The sequence below is a fragment of the Diplodia seriata genome, assembly GCF_021436955.1.
Source record: "Diplodia seriata strain FDS-637 chromosome Unknown scaffold_2, whole genome shotgun sequence".
Lineage (NCBI taxonomy): Eukaryota > Fungi > Ascomycota > Dothideomycetes > Botryosphaeriales > Botryosphaeriaceae > Diplodia > Diplodia seriata.
In genome coordinates this window covers 4187039-4209376 of record NW_027117309.1, presented here as the reverse complement: position 1 = coordinate 4209376, position 22338 = coordinate 4187039, and the positions used below count along the sequence as shown (strand labels likewise).

The window sequence follows — 22338 nt, the reverse complement described above, 5'->3', positions numbered from 1 at the left end:
TGCGAAGATGGGCGGAGGAGGGTGCAGCTCGTGTGGGTGAGTCGTGTCGAAGAACGGCTGAGCCAAAGAGACGGAGTTGACGAGTCAGGCACGCGGGCCCTGCATCTCGCTTACTAGCTGGCGGTGTAAAGTCGCCAACGCGCCCTGGCGCCCTCCGCGAACGGAGCCTCGACCTCTCAACTCACGGAATTGTCACCAATGCAAATGCTCCAATCTCGCACGCTGCACTCAGCCAGTCTTTCCTGTCGGCGGGATCGCGACGAACCACCGTGAGCGTGGCGCGGGGTCGAGGCGGCGGCGATGAAGTAAGGTTGCGAGAGCGAGAGATCTCTCATCACTCTGGCTTCAGCTTTCGTTTCGTGGTGATAATCTTGTGGTGAGGGTGAGAGGTGAAAGCAACCCGCAGTTGCTCCTTCCCAACCCGCAGCTGCTCCTTCCCAATCCGCCCGTTGCCCCCAGCAACAGGTAGACCCTGAGCAGCTGCCTACCTTCGCCTACCTTCGCCCCGGCGGGTATATAAACCCCTCCTCCCCCCACCTCTTCCTCTTCTTCTTCAAGCCTTTTCTTCAAGAGTTTTCTCACAACTGAAAGAGCCTCAAAAAAAAAAAAAATGATGTCAGACGCGGCATCTCTAAACAACGCGTGGTCAGTGGTCGCCCATGCCGCTAGCGCAAGCTGGCGTTGCTCTTGGGGAGCCCGGTGTTCGCACTGGGTAGGGGAAGGACCGTCCGCGGTCTCTTCCATTGTAGTCTCTCTAGTTTTAGCTTAGCCAATTTCAGACTCTTGTCTCATTCCCTCTCTTGATTTAACCTGTAAAAACTTAGTCTTTTTTTTTAATTCAATCTTCTCTTGATGCAACTTTCTTCTCGTGTGATCCGACTGTCACCTAGTTCATGGCATGCCCAAATGTCCATCTCCAGGGTGTGGCCAAGCACCATCTGTGATCTCGTCGTTTGCTGACGGCTTCATGAGCTTTAACAGAAAGAGTTTCCGGAAAGAAAAAGCATGCTTGAGCAGTACGCCCTTTGGTGACCTCACTTATTGGTGACCTCACTTATCTCCCACACAACAAGGATACTTGGCGCGAAGCAGGTGGAGGCTTCGAAGTTCCGGCGTTGTTGCTGTGAGGCGCGACGCTTTCATCTCTCCGAATCCTTCCGATACCCCTCTTCTCGAACAGACTTTTAAGATGAGGGAAGTACATGTTCAAAGATTCTTCAATGGCAGGAAACTTTGGCGTCGCCCATTTTGTCTTTAGAGGAATGAAAGATAGCGCCAATCTTAAGGCTTGCGTCAGGATGCTTCCGATCTGTTTCAAAGCCTGAGTCTTCGTCTGCAGATATGCTTCAGCTTTCTGCATGCGGGGAGTGCGATGCGTTTCGCAGAACATGGCTGGGGAAAGGTAGAGCATTTTGTGACTAATGTTGCGTCTATCGCAATCAGGTATCCCCGTCGGGAATAAAATTAGGGGACGCCTGCACAGTCTTATAGTAGCAGGGTCGGATCAGCGTTGCTTATCTGCACCCGAGGACAAGGTGCACTTTGCGCCCCTCGGTTGCTTATAGTAAGCGCTGCAGGTGCCTCGTTCATCGCCCGCGGGTCATCTCGCCTGATGAAGAGTGCGTCACTGTACTGGTGATATGAGCACTGTCGCTTCAGGACGGGCCAAGCTCAAGCCGGCTCAGATAGCCCTACGTGCTAGTTAGTCGGCGACTAACCTTAAGTGTACTGCGATCTATCCCCGCAGACTACACGTGGGTTTGGATGTGCCGAAGGAGTCGATGGCTTCACGCTAAGGAGCATTGTGAAGTCTTGAAAGCATTCTGGAACAGTAAAGACGGCACTAGGACCGTTGGCGGGGCATCAAGGGCCAACTGATGCACAGCGGGGCAGAAAGAAGAAAAGGACGTGACGGCTGGCGTGAGAAGAGTGGCCGGGGGAACGAGGCAATTTCAACAGTGTCCGTTTTTGCCTTTCCCTTTCGTCACGCAGACAGGAAAGGCAAAAATAGACTCAATCAATCAGGCGGCTCTCCAACAGACACGCATCCGGCCAGATTCGACGATAATGTGGCTTCGTATAGCAGACCGCGACGTCCGAAGTTGAAGGCGGCGCATGAAGCGAATATAAGTATGCAAATTGGGCTGGCCGTCGATCATGGTGACGTGCGTGCGACGGGGCCGCGCGATGCGGTGTAACGGCGCAGAACACCTGTCGAGGCCAGCTGTCTAGTGGCCGGCAGCGCCACGGCGCCCTCCAGCGCTCTGCCTACTACGTGGCTCTGAGGGTCTGCGGTTCAGCGATGATCCACGGCGACGGTGGCGATCGCCTTCAATCCCTGCAGATGGCGCAGGCAGGACGCGGCGGGGCCGACGACATGCGGCGCAGCACAAGGACGAGGGCTGGCGGCTAGAGGACCCTGGGCGGTAGCGCGAGCGCAATCGGGGGGGCGGGTGACGGATCGGGTACGCAATGCACTAAGCGCGGGCGTAGGGGAGCGAATGGAGAGCGAATGGGTTTGGGCGAAATGGCGGCTCGACGATTTTCGGCACATTTGTTGCTGGTGGCAGGGCGCGCAGGCGGTCGATCCCTGCGCGGAGATTGAGTGCTGGTTTCAAGAGAGCAAGGGGCTCGCTCCAAAAAGGTGGAGACCCTCGCCCAGGCACTACGCCGACACCACGCTGCGTGCCTCGACAGGCTCCCTCCGCCATCTTCTTTTCGTGCTGCGCTCTTCCACCGGCTGCGAGGAGCCCAACAACCTTACGATCCTTATCCGCGCCGCCACTGCAACCAGCCGCCCCCGCCTAGGCCCGTCCCGTCCTGAACCACCGTCCGCCCGCCCACATTCGTAGTCGCTCGACCGGCGACCGGCGACCTCGTCCTTCTTTCACGCGCCCTCGCCCGCCTCCGCCCCCGCTCCTTTGCCATTGCCGCCGCCCGAGCAAACTTTCGCGCTGCAGCACCAGGTCCTGTCTGTGCTGCGCTCCAGCTGCGCCCAGTGCGACCCGACCTCCGCCCCAACTGCCGACCCCAGCGACCGACCGCGCCGGATGAACAGCAGCAGCCATCATGACGCGCCCAACCATCATCAGAGCAGGTACCGCGCAGCCTGCCTCCTCGGCCGGAGCGTGCGACGCTGACCCAGCATGCGCAGACACCATTGACTTACAGGACCCCGGCTCGCCCTCCGCCGCAGACCACAGCCGCCAGCCCACTCAGCCCGCGCCGCTCGGTGCAGGACCCGCTTCGCCACACCAGGCAGCCGCCATTAGACACGTGGAAGAAGACCGCGCGAACGAAGAGGATGGGCTTGTGCAACAGTGGAACAGCCCCAGCGGCGACAACCATGACGACCACAGCGGCACCGACTCGGCTGACGTGACGGACGACGGCGACATGGCAGACTCGGAAACGGAGGACATGGACGACGACATGCTGGACAAGATATCCAGCTCGCCGTCTATCGACGATGGTAGGTATTCTCTGCGCTCTTCAGCCCCCCGCGCCTCAGCTTGGCCGACGCGCTCTTCTTCTCTCCACGCCCTTCCACTGCCCGCCACTCCGCCGCAGCAATACATGTATCAGCCCTCCAATGTATCGCCTGAGCCCGACCAGGGCTCTTCGTCGCCTTTTACCCTGACACCACAACATCTCCCGCTCTCATATCAGCCCAAGCACCCGTCAACGCACAGATTCAGCACCCCACACTCATCTTCGCCCTTCAACACTCCACCCGTTCACCAGCCCGTGCGCATCGCTGGCTGCAACGGGAGGGTTTCGTCTGCGGATCATCATCGTCTGGGTGAGTATACGAGGACCGGACCGGCCACCGACGTCACACGCGATCCTTTCGGGGACGAATTCGAATACGGGCTTGAAAACAGTTACTATGAGGATACCGATTTTTACGCCGACGAGCTGAGCGAGCATGTTGGCCCGCTCCGCAGTGAGCAATACGAGCTGGAATCCTGTGGGAGCGATTTTGGGGGCGATAGGGAGGGCGAGATGCTCGTATTCCCAGCGGGTCGCCCCCTGCCGCCCATTCCCGTTTCCGATAGCGCCAACGACCTTCGAGAGCTTTTGGCGCCCCGCCAATCGAAATCCTCGTTGGAGCGCGAGTATTCCATGGAAGCCATGGCCTGGGAGACCGACAGCAACGCCTCGAGCTATGACCTACGAGAAAATGACAACGACGATGACGACGATGATGATGATCTCAAAGACACTTTCCTTTCTCTTGACGAAGACCGCCACGACTCAGCATACGGCGGTGAGTGCTTACGCGAAACAGAAGACATCGATTTCGAATTCGTTTACGCGCTACATACTTTCGTCGCAACCGTCGAGGGCCAAGCCAACGCCACCAAGGGTGACACGATGGTGTTGCTGGACGACAGCAACAGCTACTGGTGGCTTGTTAGGATTGTCAAGGACAGCAGCATTGGTAAGAAACTGCGCGCGAGTTTGGTGGCGGTGCGCTAACCGTGCCATGCACAGGTTATCTTCCCGCGGAGCACATTGAAACCCCCACTGAACGCTTGGCGCGTTTGAACAAACACAGAAACATTGACGTAAGCTACTCGTTCTCCGGTTGCGAACATCATTCTTACCTTGAAGGGCAGCTTTCGGCGGCAATGCTGGGTGACAGCGCCGAGAAGTCGAAGAATCCACTGAAAAAGGCAATGAGACGACGAAACGCGAAAACTGTCCAATTCACCGCACCTACTTATGTTGAGGCTTCCGACTATGACTTCTCTTCCGACGAAGAGGACGATGATGGTGAGGACTTCGACAGTGGACCGGTCCACATTGAAGATACGCAAGAGCACGAGGGTGATGATGGGCGCGAGACGATGACCGTCGAACCTCTCAGGATTGGCGGAAAGAAGGGAGATGAGGGAGCAGAAAGAAACTCGGACGAATCGAAGAACGGCGACGACAAAGCGAGGACGAGCGATGAGATGTTCGATCGTGCGCGTTCGTATCACATTCCCCAGTCCCTGGAAGTCCTTGCTAACGGCCACGCAGCGGAGCAAAAGATCTCGAGAAATGGAACCGTCCGAAACACCGACTCCTTCTTCAAGGACGAGAGTGTGGAGACACGCAAGATTACCTTGACTCCGAACCTCCTGCGCGACGACTCCTCAGGTTCTACTGTGCGCTCCGAACAGAGGGAAAGGGGCGGAAGTCTCGACAGCCTGGAGAAAGAACTCAAATCACCAGACAAGCCGAAGGATGACAAGAAGAAGAAAGAAAAGAAACCGGGAATGCTCAGGGGGCTGTTTGGCCGTAAGGACAAGAAGGCCAAGTCTGCCGAAAACGAGCAAAACGACGAGAAGCAGTCCGAGGAATTGACCCGCGAGTCTTTGTCGAGGGACTCTGAGGAGACGGCATCGCCAAAGGAGAAGGAGAAGGAGTCCGCAAAGGCTGAAAATGAATCTAGTCAACAACAGCAACAGCCTGTGAGACAGACAGCCAAGGCATCAAAGCCTTCGGAGAAGAAGACTAACGGTCCCCAGAAATCCCAGCCGTCGGACCCCACCGTCCAACCGGCGAAATCCATTCTCCAGAAATCTGCTTCCCAGGGTGCTGCCGAAGCCACCATGCGTCTGGTATCTGCCGGTTCGGAGCGGAACCAGCAAGAAGAGCAAGAAGACTCCGAGGCAGCAGCGCGCGCGCAAGGCCAGGCTCAGGCGCAGGCTGAACTTCAGGCTCGGGCTCGGGAAGAAGCTCTGTATCAGGCCCGGGAAGCCGAAAAAGAAGCTGCTGCCGCCGCCGGTCGCAACAGGAGCGGCTCGAGCGCCAAACAAGCAATTTCGAATATTTTGCACTCCAAGTCGAGCGAACGCGAGCGCGAACGCGAACAAAAACAGGAGAGCAAGGCGCAGAAGCAGGAGGTCAAGATGCCGCCGCGCGAAAAGGTCAAGAAGTCTAAGGAGCGCGCTCCGCTGGATGATTTCGACTCGACGCCCGAGTACGAGCACGCTGATCCATTCGCGGATGTGAACGAGGAAGAGCGGCAGCCGAACGGCACACAGCAGCAGGAGCAAAGCCTGCGTCCCGAGGACAGCAACGCACCAGGAGATGTATCGCCTATCGACATGGATCAGCCTCCTGCTCTTGTTAACGACACGTCAAGCCAAGAGGAGCCGGATGTTTCACCTGTATCCCCGTCTGGCTCGCCTCTCAGGGGCGAGCTGTCCGTTTCGAGCCCGGCTGCGACAAGAACTACGTTTACTCCAAGTGCACTCAACACCAACATTCCTCCCGCATCGGCCCACAGCCCCATGACTGGCGAGCCCCCTTCTGCCGCCTCCCTGCCTGCTTGGTCTGATGCCAGCCTCCGGTCCTACCTGGACGATGGCTCTGACATTCGCGACATGCTCGTTGTCGTCAAGGACACGTCCGGTGTTGTTCCCGTTGGCTCGGACCATCCGATCATGGCAGGTCTCTTCAGCGACGAGCGCAGCAAGGTTGCGGCAATGGGCATGCAGTTGGACAGCCTGCTGGGTGATTGGCTGTCAAGAAAGCGGAGGAGGAATGAAGGCGGAAGGAAGCAGAGCTGCTGATTGCCTGTCCAGCTGGAGGTGTTTGAGTGCTGATGGTGCTCCAAAGGTTTGTATTGTTCATCTTCTTCGTCTTCTCTTGCTCCATCATTGTTTCCTACTACAAGAGGACTGGTCATTTGAAGGCGTGGGCGGAGTACTTGCTGCTCATACCCATTTTGCATTCTCAGCTTCTTGAGGACTCTTGCTTTCGCTTCAAATCTTCTTCTTTGCTTCTTCCGATTTTCTGCAATTATCATTGCGGGGTCTGGCACCTGGCGATTATTCTCTTCTAATTCCCCCTTTCGCGATACCATGAGCACATCGAGCGCTTCTTTATTTGTTCTTTTATTGTCAGATTCTGACAGGGATGGGGAAGATTTCAAAGGAAGAGCAAAGGGGCGGGAAACGAAAGGTGAACGGGACCACCGAGATTTTGTTGCTCAGCAACCGGAAGAGCTCTTTTCGTTCTTCGCGACTCGGTACCATGTTCTCCTTGTTTGCTTTTTTTCACGATGTATGACATGATACACACAACCACACACAAGACACACAAAAGAGCAACAGACATGACAAGAAAAGATTCAAGTTTTTTTCACCGTTACTTGCAAGACTTTTCTTCGCATGGGCCTGTCTGCCTTGGGTTTAGTCTCTTCTTGCGTTGTTTTTAGTCTTCTTTACCTTTCTTTCTAGCCTTATCGATAGTGTTAATACCCTTTCCTCGAGCGATGTAGACAGGATTGGGGGAGTCAGGGCTCACAACTATTTTCTTTCATCTTTCATCTGTCTATTTTTCTTTTAAACGGGATCATCCATCCTCCCTTCTTTCGTGGTTTTCATTGATGTTTGTCTGTTTCCGAATTTTCAACGGAAGCTGTATTATACCCTCTCGCTGACCGATCTATCTCTTTTTATTGTTTTTCTCGAACCGGGGAAATTTCCTCCTACTTCTTCTTCTCGAACTTCGTGTCGATACTTTCGCTTTGGGTTTCATTGATCTTTTCCTCCCTTTCTTACTGCTGGAAGAAAAAAAATTAGGGATTCTTCTTCTTCTAAATGATCCAATTATACCACTGTTCTTTGCGGGTTCGGCTACGCTCTGTTCGCTTTATGCACATCTGGTGATTTTTACGTCTAGAGGAACTGCTTGTTTGTTTGCTGTTATGTCGAGTTCTCTCTATGCCGTGGAGCCGTTCCGAGAAGAGAAGGTTAACTGGCAGGAAGGAAGAGGAGATGCATCAGTTGCTTAGAGCGTCAACTGGCTGGCTGCATTGATAGAGTAAGGGAGACTGTTAGGCCGGGTGCGATTGTTTTCTGTCAGTAAGTGTGCTCGTCTTTTGGTTCTGCTGTGTTCTCACTTGGGGCGAAATAATAAGCAGATGATGACGGCTTCGTGATCGGGAGAGTGCCGGTGCCAGTGCAGACAGACGCCAGCGATCGCGGAAGCGCCAGCCATGGAGTTCAGGAACCCAGATACACATGCTCGGCCGACTTGGCATTCAGAGATCAAAATTCAGATTCGCGCGCCCTCACTGCCGCTTCAGCCATAGCTCTGACGCAATCTTCCCCTACGTGGGCTAGTGCTGCAGGGGGTTGGAGAAAGCCAGTCAGACACGATGCTCAGACGCAATCAATCTTCCCCTAGATGGGCTAGTGCTGCAGGGGTTATAGAAAGGCAGTCAGACACGATGCTCAGACGAGGCGAGCCTTCTTTATTATTGGCAAAAGAGTGCAGACATCAGCGGGACCCCGCGGGCCCGGATTGAAGAAATTCTGCAGCTTACTAGTAGAGCAGACGCCAATTGGTTGTCAGTCCTGGTGATCACCAAGCCGCCGCATGATTTTATCGGTGAGTGTAGACGACCTGCCTGAAGCCTCCGAATCATATATACTCCTCCGCCTTTTCATAACTTCCATCCTTTGACATACCCCGAGAGGGACAAAGATACAATACCTCCCAAACAATGGCCAGTACGTCGCAAAAGCATCCAGAAGAAATTCCCACCCTGACCACACCTGGCAATAGCACCAGTGCTCCCCTCCACGCCTCCAGCTTGCAACTCAACACCAAACACCTCTACCGCCCAGGTCCAGAACACCGCTCAGGGATGGTCCACCGAAGCCATTCTTGCCCTATTGGCCCTCATCTCAATGTACCTCATACCGATTCTTAGCGCAATCTTTCGCCGCTACCCGGATCTCCTGGAGGAAATCCGGGATCGTGTAGCCTGGCGGGGAGGCCACCACGGTACGAATTTCTTTTTGCACGGACAACACCAATGACCAAGCTAACACAGCGGCAAACAGCTGGGCGGCGGTAAGATAAAAACGTCTGTTCAAAGCAAATACAAATGTATGCTGCGTTTGGTGCGGAGATAGTGTGGCGTGCGGTGATACAAATTCCTTGGTGTTTAGTCCTTCAAATCTACATGTTGCAACGGAAACAGTATAATCCCACCATTTCCAAGTACTCGGGGTCGTGTGAACTCTTCCTACGTAGTTGCGCTTTTTAGTGGGGTTATGAAAGACTACAACATTCAGATACTTAATTATGGCCCTCCCAAATCGTAATGGGTGCGGTACAAGCGTGAGGCAGAAGCTGCTGCGGCGAGGGGTGCTAGGGATGGGGAATCGGCGCCCCGAGTTCAGTCTACGACACTCGAGGGTTTGGGGACGATGCGCTGGGCGACGACGCGCTGGCATATTATAAGTGGCCGGTAGCCGACGGCCGCCACTACGTTCTCACCAATTGGAAGTTCAGGTAACCATGCAGGTCCTGACCTATCAAGCGGAAAGATACCTAGCGATTACCTTGCCGCCATTACCTTCTCGAGCGGCCATAAAAGATAATAGCCAAAACCATTCCCTAATCATCTTAACAGTGAACCGATCTCTTGCTGTCACGGCTTTAGTTAATTAGACACATATTCGCCATTTGGAAATCATCATCAACGGCAGATAGACCGACATGTACCTTACACTTCCCATCACTCAAACCAGCATAAGATGGCACAACTAAAATATACTTCGCAGCAAGGCACCAAAAAATCTAATTCTCTCTCTACTCCATCCACCCCTCCCTCCACTTCCGTCCACCGAGGACCTACCTCACCACATATTCTATCTAACCAACCAACCAACCAACCAATCACCCATGCAACCAACCAACCTTGATTGATCCATTTCATTCCCGCTCCCCTTTTCAAAAACCCAAGTTTTTCAATGTTCATAAGATCGTACATACAATATGGCCAAAAAGCTGATATAGCAACAACATCTCGTTAGCCCACCCCAGCAGGTACTCTCGACCGGGTATCGCACCGCCGGCCTCTCCCCTCCCTATGTCTTTCTCCCAATTCCTGTGCTACACACCCAGCAACGATCCAAGCCAGAAAAAACAGATCCAAGCCAGAAGATCCGCCCATTGATACCAGCATTCCCCACTCGCCTCGACTCGACTCGCTTCGCTTCGCTCGACTTGCTCTACGCGATGACAGCAGCAGCAGCAGCAGCCAAAAAGAAAAAAAAAAGATTACCTCCCTCCATCCATCCCTCCCATCGGAAAGAAAAAGTCTGACGCCGCTCATAACGCATCCTCGCAAAAATAAATGAATACAAGTCTTGCGCGCAAAGATGCCCCCTTCTAAAACCCCACCATCTAGTCGCACAGCCATGAGCGAGAACAAGGAAAAAAAAAGTTTCGTCGCATTTATAAATCTCTCTGCCCGTTCCCTCTCGGTTTCCGGAAGAAATCATAACTCGTCTGCTCTTCCTGCAGGATCTCCGGCGCCGTCCCACCGTCGAGCCGGCTGTATCCGCCCGGCGCCGTCCGACCCATGGGCGCGGCGCCGCCCATGAGGTTCGCGGCTCCGAAGTCGTGGGCGTTGTGCGTTTGCACCGGCCCGGCGAGGTCCTCCGACGACATGCGGTGCAGCGGGCTGTACGAGCGGGGCTGGTTGGCCATGACGGTCGACATGCCCAGGACGGGCGGCTGGTGGTAGCCGGCGGGATAGGTGGCGCCGCCAGCGGTGGAAGCGCCGGCGGCGTGCGGGTCGCCCTCGGTGAAGGTGCGGTCGCTATCCTGGGAGCCGCGGTAGGGAGAGTTGAAGGCGGGAGAGCCGGCACGGGAGCCGCTGTCGCTGCCATAGCCCGTCGTGAAGGTGCCGGGCGTACCGGGTCGGGACATGTCTGACGGACGACCGTACAGCTCGCCATCTCCACCAAACTCGCAGCGGAACTCGGGCCGGTTGCGATAGTTCTCGAAGTCCAGCTGCGAATCGTTGACAAGTTCGAACGGTGCGTTGGGGCCTGCGGGCTTGCCAGCGCGGGTCTTGGACATGTCTTCCATGTTATACGTGTCACCGTAGCCGGTGCTAACCGCATCCATGTCGGCTTCCAGACGGCCGCGGTACACCTGGCCAAGGATATGTTGAGATTTCGCATGGACCATGGGCATCATCAATTGCGTGTAAAGCGCCGGATGTCCGAAGCGAACACCAACACGATCTTGACGCTTCTTCCTCTCCGGAAGACCTTGCTCCTTATCCTTAGGGACTTGGACTCCCTTGCTGTAGTAGTGCATGCCATCATCGAAGGTGCGCATGAAGTACCACTTCGCTCCTCCGAGCACGAAAAGAGTGGGAATCATGCAAACCAGCTGAGTGTAGCTTTCCTTCCTGGCAATGATGAAGAGTGTCGCCACGACGTTGGAAAAGAATGTGGCGAACAGCATTCTGTTGACAAGTACACGCCAGAAAGAGCCGCCCGATTCGTGTTTCGTGAAGAAGACATATCTGCAAAGTCATCAGTATCAGGGCGAAAGAAAATGCTCGAACAATCAGCACTTACAGCAGGAGGTACTTCTTCAGGTAGCTGTCCATGGTGAAATAAAAGGCAGCTACAGGCAAGACCAGGGGCTGGAAGGGCGCGAAGACGAGGGCAATCGTGGTATAGAAAAGGAAATAGGTGTAATATGCGGCATAGTCAAAGGGCGGAGGCGCGGTAAGCGCAATCAGACGGCGAGGGCTCGGATTGGTGCATTTGCGAACGAGATAGCCCCAGGTCATGTTACCCAGCTGTGACAGATCCCATGCGGCACCGAAATTACGTTGCAAGAGATAGTTGAGCCAGAACGGGGAAACGTCGCAGAAAGCCGTCATGGCGTTGGCCCAAGGATCGGCGGCTTTCAGTGCATCCCAAACGTTGAGATCCTTCTCCGCGTCGATTACTGCGCCGGCATACTTCCAGGCTGTAGAGAACAGCGAGAAAACGAGGAGGTTGTTGAAGATGAAGAAGGCGTAGAGCTTGTGAGTGACGTGCCGCTCACGGGAGGTTTTCGAGTAGTCTCCAGCGTTTATCGAGAGGCGTCTGAAGATCGCAGGCAAAAAGAAGTAAAACAAAGTGGTAATCAGCGGAGCAGCGATACCCTGAACAGCAGCCCAGGTCCTTGGGTTCGCCGAGAGCTCTGTTTGAAAAGTGGGCCAAACAAGTCCGATGTTGCTCAAGTTTGACAGGAAAACAGCAATGAGGCCGTTGGGAATGCACCAAACAAAAGTGAGTACGGTGACCCAGATGTTGTTTAGAATTGCCCTTCCACGGCGTTGAGAAGGCGTCAGTGGAAGGTTACCCCAGATCAGGTCGCTAGGCTTTGGGGCAAGCCTGACGGAGGACTTGTGAGGATGCTTCTTTCTTCCGGCATATGCCACCTGATGCGCCTCTTCAATGCTCTCGTAACTGGCGAATCCGTAGGAAAGAGCATTCCGGTTATCAACAGTGAGTCTGACCAGCTTGATTTCGACTTCCAAGCTGTTGATCCTGGACGTCAAATAGTCGATAGCGTCTACTTTTGTCCCGGGGGCGTGTGAACGGTCTTTCCTATTCGTCTTGCAAGTTGGTCGGTTCGGTGGCAGGTGGTTCGGGTTCTTGAGGTATTTGGCCAAAATCACCTCCAACTCACGGACGGCGTTCTCATGTTGCGCGAGGAGGTCTGGGAGACCGTTCACGTTGCGGGCGATAACTCCGCGCGGATGGCCGTCCGTCACTTTCACTTCATCCAAGATCCTGCACACGCCCTCGTCGGTGCGGTAAGATTTAGGCATGTCGGTGACCTGGATCGCTGTCAGCATCAGATCCGGGTGCCATAGTATGCGTTAGCCCATACCAACAATGTCCGTGAGTGCAGACCACGCTGATAATCGGTGGAGTTGAAATAATCCCTCCGCATTTTATAAACCGCCTTGTAATTGGACCACAAAAAATAACAGACGGTGATGTCGAACACATACGCGAGCAGCACATGTGCCCAACACGCTTTGCCCCACACGCTTAGGGGTGTAAACTTCATGAAGGTTGCCACTTGCGACAGAGTGCCACTCTTCGCGTTTTCGATCAAGTTGAGCGGAATGTACACGCCGCAGCCAACCACGGACAAGATGAGCAGGATGTTCCGGCACATCTTGGTGAAGCGCAGGAACACCGTAGCGTCAATTCCGACCTTCTCAATGAGCAGCTGCTCGCGCGTCTTGATAACGGGGTCTACCCAGGCGAAAACACCCTTCGTGACGGCGGGCGGGGCGTGCTTTTGGTCGGCAACCTTCAGGCGGGGGGCGTATACCGTGCTGTTGTAGGGCCGGAGGAGGCAGAAGAGGAGGGCGAAGAGGATGGCGGCGCCAACGGAGTATCCAAGGGACGACCAGAAGGCGCTCTCGTTGACCTTGAAAGGTGGACGAAAGAGGTGAGCAGTCGTTATGAACCAGGTTCGGATGTCCATCGCAACGGCGGAGGAGGTTGGGGAAGAGTTTGGGGAGAAGGCCGAGCACACGACATACCTGAGTATTGAACGGGTTCGAGATCAGGCGGAGGAAGGTGTCGGTAGAGCTCTCGCCGTCACGGGGTAGCAGCGACGCGCTGGATGCGCGCGTCCACGACATGGCGTGCGGCAGGAACGAGAGACGCGGATAGCGAGCAAAGAAGGAGCGCGGGGGCGCGGGATGGCGGGAGAGGCGGGCGTAACGAGCGGCGAGGATCGAGTGGTGTATGGCAGTATCTAGGCCATTGACATGTGCAGCACTCACGGCCCCTGATGCGGCGGCGGGTGGTTGCGCGGTCGATATGTACAGTGCCGGGGCCCTGCGTATGGTGGAAGCGTGCGAGCGTGGGCGGAGGGCGTGGAGAAGAACCGGAGCAGCTGCAAGGGCGGTGGCAGCAGGCGACAATCGGGGCCTTAAGGTTACGTAGGCGGGCAGGTGCCTTCTTTCTCCCGCAATACGATGGCGGGAGTCGCGCCGTGCGTCAACAGAAGACCCTAGCGCCCGATTTCTGCGAATGCTGTCATCCGCCGCGCCAGCTCTGGGCCGCCAGCCCAAGAAAAGCCCATCCTTGTCGCGCGTGAGCGCCAAATTTAGCCCGCATGCCGCCTGCCGCCTGCTGTTTGGCCAAGCGCCCAACAGAAGGGCGCCTCCAACATGTGCCCGTCGAGCTACCCCAACGCGCTACAATAAGACTCGATGTCGCGTCGAGCACCCCCGTTCCTGCCCTCGACCCGGCGCAACGATCCTCCCCGGGCGATCACGTCGGCCAAGCACCGCACCACGCACCGCCGCCCACACAGCCCGACCAGTTCTCCACATCGAGCGCGCACTAATCGCGCCCTACTTGGGCCAGCCGTATCCGCTTTTTTGCGACGCGGAGGACCAGGCCCCCGCGCCGTCGTGTTATCGGCGAGCGTAATCAGGCGCAGTTCTGGACTTCTGGACTTCTTCCGGGCCCGCCTGCCGCTGCCAGATGACGGAAGCTTCTGGAGTCGTGCGCACGTCACCCGGCCGTCGACCGAGCTCCCTTCGCCTGAAATTTGCCCCCGTCATGACGATCGCCCGACTGCAACAATTGCTCGTATCCGTGCCAGAATGCTGGCAGCGTTCAGGAGAAGCATAGCTCGGCCGCGGAATGCAGGAACACGCAAGTTGGCTGGGACCCGCGAGGAAGGGCCCGGTAGGCCGGCAGGGATGTGCCGGGAGCGTTCATGCAGCTGCTGATTGGCTGGCGTCTGGCTATAGACATTGTTCCACGTCGTACACCTCCCGTCGCCTACCACAATTCCTCCAGCCGGTCGCGCCCTGAGCCTTGGCATCAGACCCTTATTTTCACTCCCAAGGAATGCTCATCTGACCTGAAATTTAAGAGCACTCCACCTGTCCTAAAGTGCCGCTGCCGCGCAACCCTCTCATCCCCACCGTGGCCGCAACGCGCGGGTGGTGGCACCAGCACGCCCATTCTACGTCGATCCCGCACTCGCACCCGCCCCCTTCTTCCACGTCCAGTCGGCATCTGCCAGTTAACATCCGTCAGCATCCGCCTCATCATTGGCCGTTGAAGCACCTACCTGGATGCGGCTCGGGCTCTTTGATATAGCTCCTAGCCTCCTGCTTCTTTTTGTAGTCGCTCCCAAACCTCCTGTCGCGGTCGCCCACAGCGCTCTCGAAGTCGAACTGGTCCGCCGCCGTGAAGCTCGTCATCAGCTGCGGCTCGCCCAGCGGGATCTTGTCGCCGCGGTCCGTCTGCCACAGGTGGAACACCTTGCCGTACAGCTCGACCACGTCCTCCATCTCGCTGCACTCGGCCTTCTGCCACGCCGCCTCGGGCACCACGACCGACGGCTGCGGCATGATCAACATGCCCGACTTGACCTCGAAGACGTGCGAGTGCCAGTACCGCCGCTCCTCGGGCTCGAGCGTCGCGTACAGCTTCGGCGTGATCATGTACTCGATGCCGATGAGGCGCGCGTTTGGCTCGGGGCTATCGTAGAGGATGCATTGGCGGACATCTGATCACCAACCAGCATCAGAACCGCGCACGTCCTTATTGGCAGCAGGGGCCAAGAGGGGGTAGCATCGAAACGCCATCTACCTACCTTCGTTCAGGTGACTGCAGTAGTGGTTCGCCTCGACGAAGCGGCTCGTGTCGTTCGCGTAGACGTGGAAGGCGTTCAGGTGCGCGCAGATGTTCTTGACCGGCCGGAAGTCCTGAAACAAACAAGACGGACGCATCAGCCTTCGCCTGGTCTCTCCCTTCCCCTTCCGACGTTCGAAGTGATTCAGGAAGGCTGACTGACCTGCGTCAACGCCGCACCCGTCTCCAGCACATGGCTCTTCGTGGTGAGCGGTTCTCCGGCCGCCTTGTTCGTTACCGGCATGTGTTCCATGATGATCCTAGCCTCGGTAGTGTCTGGCGGTCGATTTCTAGCACCGCGTGTTGCTGCTACGTTCTGCTCTCTTCTGTTCGACTGTTGCGTTTCCGTGAGTCGAGTTGCAGATGGCTGCAATTCTTAACAGCCTTCGAAGCTTCCCCCGCTGCGCGAGTGAGTGCACTCTGACGTCATCCGTAAGACCCCGCCTACCTTACGGAGCGTTTTCGATGCGTTTCGCGGAATCGAGCTACGCGCTAGCATTTGGTCGCCCTGTCACACGCGACAGAGTTCCACGGGAGATCGCAGGACTCCAGTGACCAGGAGCATTGTTGTGGCAGCGTGACAGCCACACAGCCCTGTGAAAGCTTGTCGCGTTTTTATCGATAAGCAACCCGAAATCCGAGGAGCGGCATGGCCAGCTCGTAGTCGAAGCGTCGCTGCTATGAAGATCAGAACTCAGTTAAGCCTTATAGTTTCACATATCCAGGGTGCTAGGGTGACTAGTATCCACAAAGCGTCCAAATCCCCACTGCAATCTTCCCCTGATAGGGATCCATAAAGGAGTAGTTCAGTTCCATGTTTTTTTTTTAGCTCGATTTTATGATCTACCTGAATACTTGGCTGTTCCACTTGTGCGCGACAACAGACTACGCTCGCTGTGATAACAAGAGGGTATCCAATGGTCTGGAATGGAAACGCTGGGCGTGTCGGTCCAAGTCTGATCCCTGCTCACAATGTTGGCTCTCTCCACACCGTGTCCGTCCGCCTCGGCTTTGGCATCCCGCCAGCTTTCCATGTTTCTAACTGGGGCTTCTTGACACCTCGCTTCTTGCGAGACTTGGAGATTTGTCGTCTTTGGAACTTCTTCTGGAACCACCGAACGATCATCTCTCGCATCATGCCAATTGATGTGACAAACATGACGGGGATGGCGATGTACCAGAAAAACTTGTCGCTGTATTTAATGGCCGAGAACTGCTCAAAGTTCTGGCCAAAGTATCCGGTCAAGAAGGTTAGAGGCAGGAAGAAAATGGTCACAGCCGTCAGCTGACGCATGCTTTCGTTCTGATAAGTGCTCATTATGTTGAAGATGAGATCGATCATGTCGTCTACAAGAAGTCAGTCGATAGTCCAAGTCTCGTGAATGCGAGTACTGGCCTGCAGATTTGCGCATCTCGTCGATGGCTTGACATATCATGATGCAATGATCCTCAGCATCACCCAAGTACGTGTGCGCAAGAGCGCTGATCGTTACACTTGCAGTGCTGCGTGCGGGCTTCCCGACATGATGAGTTGCTACGCCTGTTAGCTCGCCATGTCTAAGTGCTTGTCGTGTTGTCGAGCTTACAAATGGGCTCCTTTTTATGATCACGTAGAGCATTGATCAGACCCATGATGGGCTGGATTCTGTTCCGAAGCACAGAAAGCTCTGTCGTCATGATATCTGCACATTTAATCAGCACAAATAGGTTTGGCTTAGGCGCGGGCAACTTACACAATGCTTTGGAGTGCCCAATGCTCGGTTCCGTCAGAACGTCAAGCTCCAAGTCACTGATCGTATCCTCATATGCAGCCGTCACTGGAATGGCCAAATCAATGATGGTGTCGATCAAGGCCTGTATCATCATACTGGCATCGGCACTGCGTCTCAAGATGGTATCTGGAGCCTCCAGGCGAGTCAAGATCGGCTTCTCCACATCTTCAGCAGAGTGTTCGAAGAAACAGATGCAAGTGTTGTCGCTGGTGAGGAACATTGAAACTTGCTCCACGCTGACAGCAAGGTGCTTGTCCGAGAGGGCAGAGTGCCGCTCCATATACTCGGTCCGCTCGATGTTGGGACCACCGCGGTATCGCTGAAGGGTCCGGAATTTGTGCGTGGGCTTTGCTTTCGCCATGGCACTTGGCGAGAGATACGAATCCTTCCGCTCGAGCGTGTATCCGCCCTTTCGGTTGATAGTTTGCAGGGAATGCCCATCATCGGATGGCCTTCGACGCTTACTCAGCCGTTTGAACCACTTTCGGTTTTCCTTCTCTTGCCGCACTGCGTTTTCAGTCTCGGACTCGCTGTCCGAAGAACTGTCCGACGAACTGCCCGTCTGGACAAGCTTCTGAAGGGTCATGAGGACTGCAGAGTAAAGTCAGTTTTCTAGAGAACACACTTGAGGCTGGCCGTGGCCCCGGCGCCGCAGACGCAGTTCAGAGCCTAAACGAGACAGTGTTTGATCGTCGTACATCCATGGCGATAGGCAATCGACGTGTATGGCACTTGCGGGAATATGCTCAGAACTTACAGAAAGCATGGTCAGAATACCAATCGGCCTTTGTTCTGCCCCTAGTGTTCATCAAATCTTCAATTGCAAGCCTGTGGAGGTTCTTGTGGTTGCCCAGCACTTTGATTACATCCCAGCTGAGGCCGTTGACGCTAATCCAGCGGCAGGTGGCCCATTCTTCGCGCGGGCGTTCCAGAAATTCTTCGAGGGAATCGTTGTCCAAGGTCTGCTTCTCCATGTACTCGTCGGAAAAGTCGACGACAGTAATGGTGCAGTCTTCTCGCAGATGGGCGTGCCGGCGATCGGCTTCGGTCTTGGCTGTGTCGATGCCCGGCTCGGCTCCGGGCTCTTCCTCCCAGACGGGCCGGGTGGGGGAGTTGCGGTAGTGCTTCACCGTATTGGAACGGACCGGACGTCTCTGGGCAACGGTGGAGCTGTCTAGCGAGTAGCGGGCGCTGGCATCCGCATCCGTGCCGGTGGCGGATGCCGCGCTCTCGCGACGACCGCGACTGGTGCGCGGCGAGTGCGGCGACCGCTGGGCCTCGACATCATAGGGGCTGCTGGTGTTTAGGGAGTCCGGGTTGGGCGAGGTGCCGCCGGCCGCGGGCGCAGCGGGCGGGGTGTAGAAGTCGCGCACCGTCGGCTCGGCCATGGCTGCGCGGCGAGGATCTGAACAAAAACAACACGGTCGCACAGTGCTAGCCAAGAAGCGCAGCAGCAGCAACGGCGGTGTTCATGGCGTCATGTGCGGCCGGCAGAAGGGGTTGACCCGGGAGCCAGCTGAAGAAGGGTTATTGTCAGACGCCAGAATTAGATTGAGCGCCCGTATCGTTCGCTCTAAGGGGGGCTAGCCGAGGCGCTGGTCGCGCATCAGGGTGTCTGAGACTGGCGCGCAGTGGAGCTTGCAGGCGGCGGTGGCGGCGGCATGCAGCGCGGGCGAGCGCGAGGCTCGTTTACTGCGACGGCAGCGTGCGCTGGCGGTGTGGAGGCCATCTGAGCAATCAGCGATGCATCGCGCTTGTTCGGCGCGCGAAGCGTGGTCCTGGGCCGGCAGACTGACAGTGACGGCGCGCCAGCTCCATCGAGAGAAATACGCCTGGGCCGGAAATTATGATTGGCTTCGTTGTTCTGAGACACGCAGTATTTCGCATCTTCCGGGGCCCGTAAGCTATTAATCATCGGCTAGCCAAGCCACGGGCGAGAGCATGAAGGCCAAGCAGTAATCTCAGTCGGGCGCCAAGAGGCAGCCTCCTCCTCACTTTACAGCGCAGCACACCCAGTCTGCCCACGCCAGACTCCTCACTCTCGCCAACCCGTCCATCCTCCGCCCACGCGCCGCTGCATCTGCTACTCCCTCCCGCCGCCTCGACGACCCTCATCGCCGCGTCTGACGCCCCGCTCGACACCTCGCCCGCTCGAGGTTCAAGGCAGCGCGCCATCGCCACGGCTCGTGCGCCGTCCCGACGTGGCCCCCTCAGGAGAGCAAACATCATCAAGAGCTGCCGCAGGTCATCGACGCTGTCGTGTGGTCTTGCCCCCGTGCCCGGTGTGACTTCGCCCGTCGCCCGACCGCTCCGAATGTTGTTCTGTCATCCTCTGCTCTGATCGCACGCTCCACCTCAGCCCCATCCCAGTGGCGCCTTTGACTCGACCCGACGCCGCATACCATAGCCGATTGGCGCACGCCTGACACCGTGTTTGATTTCAGGAACGGGCGTTTGTTCACTTGCATTGCTGGCGTTACTGGGTGCGTAATCTGCCACTGTCGACGCGACCGATGCCCCTCTGCTAACCGGAGCGCCTTCCAGCTCTTTCTTCATTTCCGGGCACTCGTCATCCAGCCAGCACTAGGGAACCACATAGCAGCACCCATCCCAAGCCGCAACCATGCGCGAAGTCAACTTCAGCATCCCGAATTCGAACAAGGCCTCGGTCGGAATCACCACCGCCCTCTATGACCGCCGGGCGCTCGACTGCACCTCCACTCTTCCTCTCATCAACTCGCTCAACCACCTCGCTTACCTCACCACCTCTTCGGCCCGCATCCGTGACATTCTCACCGTCGATGGAGGTGTCGAGCGCTTGGTTTGCATATTGAAGGAGGGGCGGAGCAAGGACATGATGGACATCTGGAAGTGGAACCTCGCTTTCCAGTGCGTCGTCAACATCGGTGTCCGAGGCTCTGAGGCTGTCAGGACGAGGGTGGTGGAGGCCGACATGGTCCCGGTAATTGCGACCGTTCTGGACAATTACATCCGTGTCATCGATAAGTGTCGGGAGAAGGCCGAAGCCGAGTACAAGCGCAGCAATCCCCGCTTCGGCATGTCCGGGCGACACTATGGTAGAGCTGGAGATCCTTTGAACCCCGGTCTCGGCCACCGCTCAGAGCGCTCGCGCCGTCACGCCCCGCCGCCGATTGAAATCCCGCAGCCAGTTCCCTTCCCTCAACCACAGATGGAGACCCAAGTCACGGATGTCGCCACACAGGCCTTCGCCATAAGCTCTCCCCCGGAACGCACCACCTTCTCCCGGTCACACCACCATCATCACCATCATCGCAGCGACAACCGGACGCACAACCTCGCTCCCAGGAGCGGCTCGAGCCGTCAGCAGACTACCCAAGCCCTCCATAACGGCGTCTCTAACTTAGATACTCCGGAATCCTTCGGACTCCGCCCCGTTAGAGATGCCGATCGTCTTCCTTCAATGCTCCCCTCCTTGCAGCGTGAAATGACGTCACAGCCCGAATCGCCCACCACACCCAACGCTGTTGCCCAGCCAGGGTCATCTAGGTCCGAGATTGCCGTCGCCAGAACCCGTAGGAGGCCATCCATCCGCCATCAAGTCTCGACCTCGGGCGATTCAGACAACGATGGTCAGGTCGAGGAGATTGTTGCTGAAGACTCCGCGGCGGCAGGATCCGCCGGCGAGCCCATCGTCGGCATCCAGAACGAAATAAACATGCAGGATATTGTTGATAACGAGGAGATGCTCGACGCAGGCGCGACGCCGGTTGGGCTCACAGCACCGGCTTCTGAAGCCACGGATGCTGAAACCTTTAACATTACCCATCGGTCTGCTATCGATGGCAGTATTCTCAACCCGGCAGCAACTCAAGCGGCAGGCCCCTTGGGTTTCTCACCTGTACAGCCAACCATCACTGTAGCAAACGCAACCCCACCCACGGGCATGCAAGCCAACTGGTATCCGCGCTCGGTGCAGGACCGCAATGCGACCGCTGGAGTGCTTGCTGCCATGCCCCGGGACGAGGACGTACTCATGTCCCTTCAGTTGCTAGCATATGTTTCCAAGTACTGCAACCTCCGCTCGTACTTCCAGAAGTCACACCTGGTGCCAAGACTCCGGATCGGCAAGGAGCTCAGCCTTCTCGATGGGGATGGCTCGATGTCGGTGACGGAGGAAGACGACGAGTGCGAAGAGGAGTACTTGCTGCCCGACGATTTTAACATTTTCCCCCTGGTGGAGAAATTCACCGTCCGTCATCATTCCCAGGACATGCAATACTGGGCGGGCGTGGTAATGCGTAACCTTTGCCGCAAGGACGACTCCCGCGGCGGCATCAGGCAGTGCGCCTACTACCAGTGCGGCAAGTGGGAGGAGTATACGCGCCAGTTTGCCAAATGCCGCCGCTGCCGTCGGACCAAGTACTGCAGCAAGGAGTGCCAGAAGAGCGCGTGGGTCTACCACCGGCACTGGTGTGTCGCGGCGCAACAATAAGCGTGCGGCGGCCACGTCCAGCCTGGACGTTTTTCTTTACAGTCACAGTCATCATACCCATTTATTCAGCATTTGGCACGGCGCAGGGACAGAGATTCAGTTTGTGTGCATCAAAGAACTAATGACATGGGACGACTCATCCGTTTTTGAAACTCTTTGGCGGAATCTTACAGTTAGTGGGAGTTCTTGGAGGGTCCTTTTCTATATCGGTTGCTCGGTGGACGGACAAAAATTGATTCGTCTTCGTCAGTCACGGATCGGTTCATATTCTTTTGGTATCAAAGTGTTGGACGCGTGGAACCAGTTTTGGCTCTCCTTTGTGTAGTCGGTGGTGGGCGCGTAGCTGATTCACTCCTTAGTGGAGATAATTGCCTTTTGTTGTCCAGAGTGCGATCCCCTGTGTTGACTTGATGTGCTGAAATGATCGTCAAGGAGGCTCTTCTCCACAGGGCGCACATTGCAGGCTGCCGCTCTCCGCCCACGAGGCTCGCGATGCGCACAGTGCCAGGCGCGTGATGCTCGGCCCCGGCTTAAGCTAAGCTTTCCATGACTTGCGCATTGGAGACGAACGCGCAGCCTTGAAACGACCACGCGGCCGGAA

The 22338-nt window shown here is 56.4% G+C and overlaps 7 protein-coding genes across 7 annotated transcripts; 3 read left to right on the top strand and 4 right to left on the bottom strand.

Moving 5' to 3' along the window:
* Window positions 1-665: 665 nt before the first annotated feature.
* Window positions 666-1390, bottom strand: SLS55_002644 (uncharacterized protein; the record flags this gene model as incomplete). The annotated part of the gene is made up of 2 exons (XM_066774125.1): window positions 666-754; window positions 1165-1390. 2 exons carry the CDS (start codon window positions 1388-1390, stop codon window positions 666-668), a joined length of 315 nt encoding a protein of 104 aa, XP_066636692.1.
* Window positions 1391-3304: 1914 nt separating this feature from the next.
* BUD14_2 (protein phosphatase regulator) lies at window positions 3305-4482 on the top strand (the record flags this gene model as incomplete). Its single annotated transcript, XM_066774124.1, is given in 2 exon segments — window positions 3305-3312; window positions 3330-4482. 2 exon segments carry the CDS (start codon window positions 3305-3307, stop codon window positions 4480-4482), a joined length of 1161 nt encoding a protein of 386 aa, XP_066636691.1.
* A 7-nt stretch (window positions 4483-4489) lies between these two features.
* On the top strand, window positions 4490-6569 carry BUD14_1 (protein phosphatase regulator; the record flags this gene model as incomplete). Its single annotated transcript, XM_066774123.1, has 2 exons — window positions 4490-4497; window positions 4562-6569. 2 exons carry the CDS (start codon window positions 4490-4492, stop codon window positions 6567-6569), a joined length of 2016 nt encoding a protein of 671 aa, XP_066636690.1.
* Window positions 6570-10254: 3685 nt separating this feature from the next.
* Window positions 10255-13474, bottom strand: SLS55_002641 (uncharacterized protein; the record flags this gene model as incomplete). Its single annotated transcript, XM_066774122.1, has 4 exons — window positions 10255-11338; window positions 11394-12652; window positions 12811-13257; window positions 13373-13474. 4 exons carry the CDS (start codon window positions 13472-13474, stop codon window positions 10255-10257), a joined length of 2892 nt encoding a protein of 963 aa, XP_066636689.1.
* A 1428-nt stretch (window positions 13475-14902) lies between these two features.
* On the bottom strand, window positions 14903-15744 carry SLS55_002640 (uncharacterized protein; the record flags this gene model as incomplete). Its single annotated transcript, XM_066774121.1, has 3 exons — window positions 14903-15366; window positions 15454-15565; window positions 15655-15744. 3 exons carry the CDS (start codon window positions 15742-15744, stop codon window positions 14903-14905), a joined length of 666 nt encoding a protein of 221 aa, XP_066636688.1.
* A 714-nt stretch (window positions 15745-16458) lies between these two features.
* On the bottom strand, window positions 16459-18651 carry SLS55_002639 (uncharacterized protein; the record flags this gene model as incomplete). The annotated part of the gene is made up of 4 exons (XM_066774120.1): window positions 16459-16838; window positions 17078-17173; window positions 17225-17854; window positions 18021-18651. The coding sequence occupies 4 exons, from the start codon at window positions 18649-18651 to the stop codon at window positions 16459-16461; spliced, it is 1737 nt and encodes a 578-aa protein (XP_066636687.1).
* Window positions 18652-19886: 1235 nt separating this feature from the next.
* SLS55_002638 (uncharacterized protein) lies at window positions 19887-21737 on the top strand (the record flags this gene model as incomplete). Its single annotated transcript, XM_066774119.1, has 1 exon — window positions 19887-21737. The coding sequence occupies one exon, from the start codon at window positions 19887-19889 to the stop codon at window positions 21735-21737; it is 1851 nt and encodes a 616-aa protein (XP_066636686.1).
* Between the last annotated feature and the right edge of the window lie 601 nt (window positions 21738-22338).